Source organism: Cannabis sativa, chromosome 2, assembly GCF_029168945.1.
Source record: "Cannabis sativa cultivar Pink pepper isolate KNU-18-1 chromosome 2, ASM2916894v1, whole genome shotgun sequence".
NCBI classification, from domain to species: Eukaryota; Viridiplantae; Streptophyta; class Magnoliopsida; order Rosales; family Cannabaceae; genus Cannabis; species Cannabis sativa.
This window is the reverse complement of record NC_083602.1, coordinates 37240859-37252922: the sequence shown is the minus strand read 5'-3', so window position 1 is coordinate 37252922 and position 12064 is coordinate 37240859. Positions and strand designations below refer to the sequence as shown.

The 12064-nt window shown below is 34.4% G+C and overlaps 1 protein-coding gene across 2 annotated transcripts; it reads right to left on the bottom strand.

The window, feature by feature from the left end:
* Nucleotides 1–6797: 6797 nt before the first annotated feature.
* On the bottom strand, nucleotides 6798–11474 carry LOC133034947 (uncharacterized). 2 transcript variants are annotated; one of them, XR_009686248.1, is made up of 4 exons: nucleotides 11259–11474; nucleotides 11099–11140; nucleotides 10654–10701; nucleotides 6798–7236 (listed from the first exon to the last, which is right to left on the bottom strand). XR_009686248.1 is itself a non-coding variant. In XM_061110508.1 (3 exons), the coding sequence occupies exons 1-3, from the start codon at nucleotides 11148–11150 to the stop codon at nucleotides 6926–6928; spliced, it is 411 nt and encodes a 136-aa protein (XP_060966491.1). In that variant the 5' UTR covers nucleotides 11151–11250; the 3' UTR covers nucleotides 6798–6925. The 2 variants fall into 2 exon arrangements, 1 of the variants encoding a protein (XP_060966491.1); XM_061110508.1 differs by lacking the exon at nucleotides 11259–11474 and having other exon boundaries at nucleotides 11099–11250.
* Between the last annotated feature and the right edge of the window lie 590 nt (nucleotides 11475–12064).

Sequence of the window (12064 nt, the reverse complement as noted above, 5' to 3'; positions counted from 1 at the left end):
AGTCTGAAAATAAAGTAGCAAATAAAGGAGATAATTTTTTTTCTTGATTCCATAAGTGTTCTATCATCTTATTCTTTACAAGATGATCCCACTGCCTCTGTTGTCTTAACACAAACGAAGAGGTCAATACCATTTAGTTTTCTTAGACATAGTTCACGGTACCTTGTCGTAGTGGGAGAGTTTCTAGGAACTCACTCTTCTTATGACTTGGAAGACACTAGTGATTAAAATCCATTGTGAGTTTAAACAAGTAATGGATTGTCAAGATAAGAAACTAAGAAGAAAGCCAAGAGAACTATGGTTTAATCCATTCACATGGAGTAACCTTAAGTTTTCTATTACAAGGACATAAAAGGATATTTTCGTTAATAAGTCTATTCAATGGAGTTAACAAAACTTCCTGTTCCTAGTATTATAGGTTTGAGTTTATCTAAACCTATGGCTTGTGGTATACCTGGTAATTACTTACTCTAATGCAAGCAACTTACTTTAGTAAGATGCTGAAGCATTTTCTTTCCAATGGCAATCTATGGAAGCTTCACAACTTCTAAGCATAGATTTTATTTATCTAAGGAAAAGTCTCAACTATTCCAGAAAAGATAAAGCCATGAAAGAATTTCTTAAATCAACAGTCAGAGGTCTCAGATGTGATTTTGTATGCCTTAGACCAGACACCTGCTGTTGAGTGGGAGTAATGAGTAGGTAGCAGATTAATCCAGGAAAGGAACATTGGAAGACAATCAAGTAAATCTTAAGATTAAGAAGAGGAACTATATGTTAGTCAATAATGGTGGTTTTAAAACTCTTAGACTACACCACATCAAATTTGAAGACTTGCCTTTGTGCTAGAAAGTCTGCTGATAATATGGCGATTACTCTGGGGGTGGAGTAGTGATTTTGGAGAAGTGTAAAACCTATCTGAAGTCTCTTAGTCTACTAGAAAGAGACTGAATGTTAAAGTTGCAGGAAAGGTACTTATTCAGTATAAGGAAAGTTTTATACATTTGTGGCACCGTTCCAACTTGCCTTAATTACTAGTGTTACTTCCTGAATAACCAAGAAGTAGTTGCCAAAAGTATAGAATCCAATATTCCAAGAGAGTAGACATATAGAGAGGAATTTCACATTATCAAGGATTTTGTGATTTTGTGTTTAATTCAACTTGTCAGATTCTATTACGAGGAGTTTACTACTATTACACTTGATTTGTATATCAAGGTGTTGAGATTATTTGAAATGCACATTTTGTTTTATATTAGTGCAAGTGGGAGATTGTTGGGTTTTGTGCCCTAAATAAAACCCATTTCAATATAATCAGATTTACTTATTAATAAAGATCAGAAATAACATTTTATGTTGCATGGTTCACATGATTTATTTCATGATTATATGTATATTGTATGAATTCCATTTAAGTCCAGAACATATGAATTTGTTAATGATTATAGTGTTGTCAGCACAGTGGAATATAATCTTAATTATATGTTCGAAAGTTTATTCCCTGATTTGTCAGAACACTGGATTTAAACTGACATGGTATAATCAGCGATAGGTATTCTTACACCTTGGAAAAGTGTTATGTCCTTTCCAGGACATTGGCAAAGTTTACCAGTATCGGATGTATGGAGTATACATCGGAAGGGACCGATATTGAACTTTGATTAGATATATTAGAATTTACTGTAATATCTATTCAATTCAATATCACCTGTTGATCTTAGATCAAATGATCTTAATCCTGATATGATTAGGTTCAATCTCAAGAGTGTTATTCGTGTTCTTTGATTTGTTAGTTAAGCCTACTTTTGGGTCAGGGTGATACGTACATTTTAGGAACACGGTAGTGCAATTGAGTGGGAGCGCTAACATAAATATGAAATCTATAGCTTCTATCTGGCGAATAGAAAGTAAAGGATGATTTTCTTCGAGCTTAACCAAACGAAAATAAATGGTGGAGTACTCATTTCACTTAGCTTAAATATCATTTATACAGGGTTAAGTGTTTTAAGGATAAAATACATTGTAGGGTGTTACGGTAATTTAATCCCTTTACAGTGTAAATCATCTATATAGAGGATCATTGATCAAATTAGGATTATAACAATGGATAACTAATGACGTATCTGTATCGTGGAACATATAGAGCGTTCTATATGACTGAGAGTGCAATATCAAGTTCTAAGAGTGGATTCAATAAGGAATTAATAAGTTAGGGAATTTACTTGGTAAATTCGGTTCGACTTATTGGAAGCTCGATTATATAGACCCATGGTCCCCATACTAGTTGAGACCATACTGCTTGTAAGACTAAGTTAATTGATTTTAATTAATCAATTATAATTCTAAAGTTCGACTATGTCTACTTTATGAATTTTCACTAAGCAAGGGCGATATTGTAAAGTAAAGAGATTCTAGGTTTATTTATTGGTTAAGATATTTTACATGTCTAAATTAATAAATATATTAAATGGCAATATTATTTAATAATTATTTTTAAGTTATTAAATAATTAGAATTGGCATTTAAAAGGTTAAATTGGAAAATTGGCATTTTTGAGAAAATGGGAATGAGAAATAACAAAATGGAAAAGTTGCAAAGTGACAGTACAACTTGTTGATTTTAATGATCCAAATTACCAAGTTGATTATCTTTAGATTGATTGATTTCAAGATATGAATTACAGACATGAATCAATAATCAAGCAGTAAATCACACAACAATTTACAAGCTCCATCTGCACTGAGAAACACATCTCAGCCGACTAGTGCTTGGGTTCCCCGAACCAGGGTAAATTCATCTACTAATTCTCAAAGGTTCATATTACAATTTCCAATTCTCTCTAAAGCAATCAAATACAACCTTAACAACAATTAGAAATGAATTACCAACAACAATCAAGAACACTGATTGTTAGTGCAGAATCCCTTGTGCAGCGACTGAGTTCTTCTTCAACATGTCTTCAACCTGAAATCCCTTCAGATCTGATGATGAAGATGACACTGAACTCCCTTCAGTTTGAACTCAGCAATTCCAGATTCAGATCATTCCGCCATTGATAACCATCCTCAAGCTATACGATCTGACCTGTAATCACAACAACTAGAAACAAGATACGACACTATCTCCACACACAACCGAAATAACTACCTGGACGATTTAATCGATGAATCATTTACTAACATAAACCGACTATTTATATATTCACAAAATAAGTCCACCTGGCACTAACTAACACTTAACTGAAACTAACGTAACAGAATGCTAGTGCAGATATAACAGACTAAAAACCCAGACACAACTAGACATTGAACAGAACAAAGACTGTCACAAAATAATGACACTAACATTCTCTCCCTTGACAAGTTATGTTCAATGACTAACAAACAAAACTGAAGACCACAAAAAAATTTCAGAATTAATAATCCAAATATAAATGTCTTTAGTAATATAACACTACTACAAAAACCCCCTTTAGAGGTGGTTTTTAAGCCCTTTCAGCGTCGGTTTTCGCGAAATTCGCTACGGACGCTGATCAGGGCGACGCTAAAGGGTCCATATGAACCGACGCTATAGGGGACCCTATGGCGTTGGTTCCTATACAAGAACCGACGCCATAGGTGGCGTAGCAATCGACGGTAAAGGTCTCGCGAATTTCAGTTTTTCCATTTTTTTTAATTTAAATATATAATTTTAATTACATTTTAATTATATATTTACTAATTTATATATTATTTTATTTAATTTAAATTACAAATTTATTTTTAAAAATGTAAATTAAATATTATTTAAATTTGGGTAAAATACATAATTTCATTTCATAAAAGTAATGAAATATTACACAAACACTAATGTAAAATTAGTCAAAAATATTAATAAGTTAATAAATCTAACTACAAATCTAACTACAAGTTAATCTATAAAAATTACATAATGAAGGAAAATTCTTGGGCCTTTCAACCTCAATCGTCAACGTGAATCAGCGCCATCAATTGTTCTATCCACTTTCGCTGTAGTGGTATCAATTCCGTTTTTGGATCGTATTGCTTCTTACCCCCAAACTGTTAAGAAAATTAAAAATTTATATTAGTTTATATATATGTATATTATATATTTGTTATTATAATAAATATATACTATAATCAATAATTAAAACTTACAGCTTTTTGATCTTGTATGTAACGGCTGGAGTTTGCACGTGCGACGATGTCAGTGATATATTTCAAAACATAAAAACCACATTCTTGGCTTTTAGGTTGTCTTGGACAGTTTGCTTGTGAAATTCCTTGTCACGGGACAAGATACTCATGTGCGTCCCCTATATACATGAATGCCCTGTTTTGTAAAATTATATTAGCATTTCAATTCGTTAGTTAATTTAAATTTGTTACATAAGAAGTCATTAAATTATTACCTTCCGATCATTTGTTCTATTTCTTCGGGAATTGGGCAGCCTTTTTACAGGGTTTAAATGAATAATTTTCCTTGGCGTAACCACCACTAGCGTCCAATGCATCCTAGAAAATTATATTGAAATATAAGTAAGATAGTATAAAAATAATTTGAAGTCATAATATAGAAATTAACAATTAGCACTAAAGAATTTAATAAAGTTTACCCGATATTCCAAGGAATAAAGAACATTTAGTGGTTGTTATTCATTAATGATAACCAATTAGCCAATCGTCTTGCCACATCGTCAAACGACTGACTCTTTTCTTCATCGGTGATCCCATGCACTACGAGAAGCTCTGGGTCGTAAAACTTGAAAATTTTCCTCAGACCGTTGATGCTCTCCCATATGTGCCTGCCAAAAAAAGTGTTAGTGTCTTATAATAATTTGACTATAATTTGATGTAAGGTTAATTAGATTAAAGAAGAGTATACATCATTCCAAACAGCATTCCCTGGTTGCCGATGTAGTCGCATGTAGCAACCTGCTGCAAATCCTCTCTAGATAACGTGATCTGGGTATGTGGTGCAATGAATCCGCGGGGGACAGGAATTGTGATTATATCACGTTTATCTTTGAGCCTCAGGAATTCATGAATCATCCATTTTAGCGAATTAGGGATCAACGCCATCTTCTTTTTCGTGAACAAGTCATCTTCCCGTGCACCACGGCCTTGTGGAGAAAGCATCGGAGCTTTTCCCTTTGACGCATCACGTCTTGAGGGCGGTTGAGCGAGTGGACCCTAAACAAAACAGAACATAATATATGTATATATCAAATTTTATCCAAATTCTACCGAAATTTCGGCAGCACAGCGGTTGTAATTGAATGACCCCAAAAATTTTAAACATGCCTGCATAACGACAAATAACACATATATAACAGTAGTTTGTTCATCCATCCCACCGCAGCACATATATTCGCAGAACCTACTTCACTACAGATGAATATTGAAGATATTCAAACTCCACTAATAATTAATAATTAATTTATAAGAGAACTTACCTCGGTTGTTAGAATTATGTGTTTAGGCCAAGGAAGGAACATCTGGTATACGTCCCTAACATATCTGCACTCTTCAATTGGGACTGGGATTTCAGCGTCCTCTTGCAGGATTTCCGAAACCATAATCCGGGCATGTGAATCATCGTAGTTCTGGCAGTGAACTTGTATTATACCAACATGCTCGTACAAATACCCTCGGGCCACAATGTTGTCGATGTTGTCAGAGCAGAGATGTACTTGCTGATTAAGGGCCGCATGGTCATCGAAATTGTACAGGATAACTTGGTCGTTGAGGGAAATAAACTCCTCAGCATAAGTTTGTGGTTGTACCTCATCCTGAGGAGCGTATGGTTGTGGAACATACGCCTCACCAGCCACCTCTCCTTCTCCCTCTTGTTCGGCAGCGTTTCTCTGCTGCTTAAGGGATTGGACTTCGGCTTTTAATTTTTCAATCTCTTTCGCTTGTCGAGCCACAACATCAGACATTTCCCTTTTCTTCCTGCCGAGCAGTTGAGATGCCCTGGTCAGGAACCTACAAATCATAAAATGCAAATTAGCAAAGATTTTATTTGTGTAACTAAATAAATAACATTTCAAGTAATAGCATACCCAGCAGCCCTGACACGTCCAGGATGCTCTGGTGTCCCGAGCGCCTGCGTCAGGATATCGTTTTGGCCCTGGACCTGAATTTGTCCCTGACTAAGCTTCTCCTCTAATTGAGCCTAATGCACGTATATATATTCAAGCAATTAGTATATGAATTATATACACTAACTCATGTGTAGAACTCAATTAAGGATTAATATATACTTACTATCTTCTCTGCAATTTCCTTGTCGTAATCAGTGACAAGTTTTCTACTCTTGGTGCGAGATTTAATCCAAACACGGTGGCGGGGGGGATCTGTAACTTCGAGATCCTTTTTCTACATAACGTTATAACAATGAAATGAGTACCAATTAAATTGTATAGCACATTATAGCACATTAAATTTTAAGCATTACTTACCACAGCTTCCCGTACGTTCACCATTCCACTCCGACCACTTCGATGTCTGGATTGAATTTTTGAGGAACGTTCACGTTGCACCTTACTCAATTCCTACAATTCCAAAAAAATACATTAGATACATGTACTTGTATTTAAGAGTTTATCTTAGTGTTAATATAATTAGCGTACCAGAAATTTAGGAGTTAGTCGACTTTCAACAAATTTACACCAATCAGCAGCGTCGATCTCGGGGTGCTTTTCAGGGACTTGTGCCAGTCGTCCCAGATCATTCTCTTGTCATCAGCAGCGTCAAAGCGGGCATTATGATGTCTTTTGTCATCCTATTCTTGAAGTCTTTCATTAACTTCCCAGCTAGGATGAGACAATAATGTTTGAAGGAGTCCGGCACAATGAACCCCGTCTATTTTGAAGGAAAACAAACACGGTTAGAGTCAACATTTGAAGTAATAGAAAAACAAATCATAATTCTAACAAATAACAGCTTACCTGTATGTCTTTCCAAACTTTATTTTTCAGAGTCGGGTTGACGTCTTTCCAGTTTTTATAGGCCAACCCTATCGTCTGCCGACATCTGACTCCTAGAGTGGATACGAGCTTCGCATAGCTTTTTCCACAGTATTGTCCTTTGTCATTAACCTCGAGGGCCACTCTTTTGCCCTGATCCATTAGTTTGGATATTTCATTCATTTGCGTCGGCCCTCGTGTAGGTATTGTGGTTGGACACTCATTTTCTGCGCCCGAATCAGATCCTGATTCCGAGTTCGCCATGTCTACACCATTAACAAACAAACTTTAAAGTTAGCTATATATATAACAAGTAGTGTATATGAAATATTAAAAGCATAAACAAATTGTTAAGTATTCAGGAGCATTCACAACCACAATATAAAGTAAGCTATATATCAAGTTACCAATTAGACACGTTTTCTTTTCTTTTTTTGTTTATATTTGCCTGAATCACAATTGACCCATATTCCCTCATTGATATCGTTTCTAATGTATTCAGCGTCGTCTTCCTCAATGTTACGATCAATTCCCATAAGTTGCTCATGAATTGGTTGTCCAACAATGAAGTCATCGTAACATAAGTCAGCATTCTCCTCATCCTCTTCAATCTCTAAGAACCTCCTCTCTGGTGTCGATAAAACAATAGACCATTTATCATTAGCCGGATCAGAAATGTAAAAAACTTGAGCTGCTTGGCTAGCCATGATGAATGGATCATTCTTGCTTCCTCTCTTACTTAAATCAACCAAAGTAAAACCAAGCTCGTCAGTTTTTACTCCAACGTTGTTGTCAACCCAAGAACATTTAAAAAGTGGAATTCGAAACGCAAAATAATTGAGCTCCCATATTTCTTCAATGACCCCGTAATACGTCATAGTACCTAAAACAAGGTTTCTATCTTTTGCACTTGCAAAGTGCATAGTTTCTGCGACGATACGTATACGACTATTTTGAACCTCTCGAGCATCATCTCTTGACTTTGTATGAAAACGTTTACCCCTTACAATGTACGCTTCATGCTTTGCAACCCCAAAAGTTTGTCCAAGGGCAATACGACTCAACACATCAGATACTGCATGATTCGGTTCGTTCAACTTTGATATAATGGTATTCCTTAACCACCCAATGAAAGTTTGACGATGTTGGTCTGCAACCCATTTTTGTTTATTTTTTTGATTTCTTGGAACCATTGATTGTAACAGCTCCATATGGTCACTGTAAAACAAGTAAGGTAAATCAAGTTATTGTTCATCGTGACTTAAGTAATGTTAATAAAAAAAAAGGTAGTTACGTTATATATGGTTAAACCTCTGCGTTATTGTTCATCACGACTAATTGAGCTTGATCTAGTTCAAGCTTGGACACTGTCACCATTGTCCCTTTCCCCCTTAATCCTCTATCAACATCATCTGGGTCAATTCTTGGTTTGCTAATTCTTATTGCCTCAACTCCAGCCATGTACTCTGAACAAAATTCCACAGCCTCTTCAGATATGTAGCACTCAACCATACATGCTTCTGGCCGATAGTGGTTACGCACATAACTTTTAAGTACCTTCATATTTCTTTCAAATGGATACATCCATCTCGCCCACACCGGCCCACAGAGCCTTGCTTCTCTCACTAGATGAACCATTAAATGGATCATGATGTCGAAAAAAGATGGCGGAAAAAACTTTTCTAGGTTGCACAATGTTTCGACTACATGTTCATGTAATGCATCTAACTTATCCAATTCTAATTCCTTCCCGCACAACCTATTAAAGAAAATGCAAACATGTGTCAAACACTCTCGAACATTTTTTGGCAAGACTGATCTAATGGCAATTGGAAGTAGATGTTGCATTTACGCATGACAATCATGTGATTTCAGACCCATTAGTTTCAATTCAGTCTCATTCACCAAGTTTTTGATGTTAGACGAGTAACCATCGGGTACTTTCATATTTGCAAGTGAGTTTTCCATCTTTCACTCTCTTGGTCTCACGCCAAATCAAATTTTCAGAATGTTCTGCACTACGATATAATCGTTTCAGTCGCGGAATCAAAGGCATGTACCACATCACTTTTTGGGGGATAAGTTTCCTATTCTCCTTACTCTTGTTTACTTTATGGGGGGATAAACCGCAAGTCGGGCAATAATTCATGTCTGCATATTCCTTACGATATAAAATGCAATCGTTCGGACATGCATGAATTTTTTCATACTTCAATCCTATAGAATTTAACGTTTTTTTCACTTCATAAGTAGATTCCGGGAAGCAGTTGGCAAATGGTAAGATATCTTTAAAAGCAGCTAAAAATTGAGTAAAACATTTATCGCTCACTCCATTTTCTGCTTTTATGTTGTAAAACTTTACCATTGTTGGTAATCTTAATTTTTTACAACCATCGAACAGAGGTTTATCAGCATCACTAAGAAAATTATCGAATTTCTCAGGATCATTAAGAAATTCCTCCTGTGCTTCGTTAAGCAAGTCCAATGGATAGTCATCGAAATCATTACCCTCGATATCATCCTTACCCCGCTTTCCTAATGGATATGGATCATTAGGTAAATGTTCGCCATGGTAATACCAATTAGTATAACTTCTATTGAAACCTCGTAAATACACATGGTCCTTAATCATTGTAATATTCCCTTTAGATACATTACAACAATCTACACACGGACAATGAATACGATCGTGATTTTTAGAATTCTTTAAGGCAAACTCTAAAAATGCATCGAACCCTACTTGAAATCGCAGTGTGTCTCTCTCCTCACGCATCCATGATTTATCCATAACAAAAATCCTATCCAAAAAAAATCAGTATTTAGTAACTAATTATAGCTAGTTACTAATTACACAATGTAACTAACTAAGTTTCTCACAATTTATTCATATTAATTTATAAATTACTCAAATTCTCGTTTTAGATTAGTTCATATTATTAGGTTGTTTTGTTGATTAGAATGTTGGTAAAATATTAAATATTTTTAATAAAAAAAGTTGAGGGGAAAAGTTTTTGGTAAAGCAATAAGGGTATTAACTAATATTTTCCCCTTTTAATTAACTTTTGCTCTTTATTTTCTTTGAAAAATAAAAATCCACATTGAACCTCTCAAATGAAAGAAAAAAAAATAAAAAAAGAAGGATTTTATATGTTTATTTTGTTAATGTATTTAGTAACTAATTATAGCTAGTTACTAATTACACAATGTGACTAACTAAGTTTCTCACAATTTATTCATATTAATTTAAATTACTCAAATTTTCGTTTTAGATTAGTTCATGTTATTAGGTTGTTTAGTTGATTCTACTCTTGGTAAAATTAAAAAGTTTACATAAATGTGAATATTATTATTTTTTATGTGACCTAACTTCTTATCACTATGTTATAATTAACTAGTTATTTGTGTTATGTAAATATTATGAATGGTTTTAGTAAGATTTATCCTAATTCTACCAAAATTTTGGCAGCATAACGGCTGTAATTGGACGTTCCCAAAAATTTTACAAGTGCCTAAAATAACAAACAAAACAGATAAACAATACAAAATTTATCCACCCATCCGACCGCAGTACATGTATTCGCAGAACCTACTTCACTATGGATGAATATTTAAGATATTCAAACTCGACTAACATGCATTGATAATTAATTATATAATAAGAAAAAGTTAGTTAAAGTATATACCTATAATTGCAAGCCCAAATACGCTACACACAAAATTATGTCGAACCCCTACAATATAAAGAAATACAACGAAATTACAAAATTAATTATTTCATTACTTATAACTAGTTATAAAAAATTGTAACAAGTTACTTAGTTAATAAATTATACATACATATATATAATCAATTATATCTCACACTATTATCTCAAAAAAATAAAATTATATCACACACTAATTCAATTTTAAAATTTTTATTTCTAAACTAATGAAATCCCTCCAATGTCATTTTATTCACAATAAATATATATTACAAAAAATATATAAAATACAATTACAAAATTTATTTCCATAAAAAAATATACACACACTATATACACACAATATATACACACATTATATACAAATATTCAATAAAATATACAAATACATATATATACTATACATTGAGGTATAAATTATTACCTAATAACCGCAATCCGACGACCACCGTAAAAAATCCCGGCACTATACACATAAAACACAATAATATTACTAATAAAATAAAAAAACTCAAATAATAATTTACAAAAACAAAAATAAAACAATATACATAATACAAAAAGAATAGAAGCAATATTTATACCTTAAACGAGGTTGAGATTCAAGGATTTCTCAAGAAAAATGGGTGGCCGGATTTCAAACCCAAACTTTACTATTTGGGTTCGGATGACACTTAAAGAGGGTAAAAAATTAAAACTTTTTAGGTGTATGTTATTAAGTATCGAAAATGGAGGATTTCAAAAAAAAAATGGGCTCAAATGGTTGAGAAATGGGGGAGATAGGGTGGGGAGAAGGTGGGTCAGCGAGGGTTTTTGCTGGGTGTTTTCTCTCTGGTTTTTGCTGGGTTTTGAGTGAAGTGAAGGAGGAAGATGAAGCCATAGGGTATATACAAAGGTCAACCCTATGGCGTCGGTTCCTTCATAGGAACCGACGACATAGGGTACACGTGTCAGCAAACCGTGTACCATATGCCGTCGGTTCTTATGAAGGAACCGACGCCATAGGGTCGTTCAGAAAAAAAAAATATTTAATTTCCAACCGCCTCTAAATGGTATAATGCAATTTTATACCTACGGTTTTTATCAAAAAACCACCTCTAAATGTCAATTTCGAACATAGCGGGTATTTTCACACCCTTTAGCTTCCCTTTTTATAAATGGGGGTGAAAAAACTGCCTCTAATGGCTAACATTGTAGTAGTGTAAACAAAGTTACCACAAAACAAAACAAAATACAAATATCTCCCCCTTCATTCAATACGAGTTGTGGGATCCTGTTCTGTGCCAGACTCCCCCTGGGAAGGTGGCCCAGTCGACACCAAGGGTATTGCAGAGTCAGCTGGAGGATTCAGATCAGGTGGGGCTGAACTGGTGACAGGATCAAATGCTGA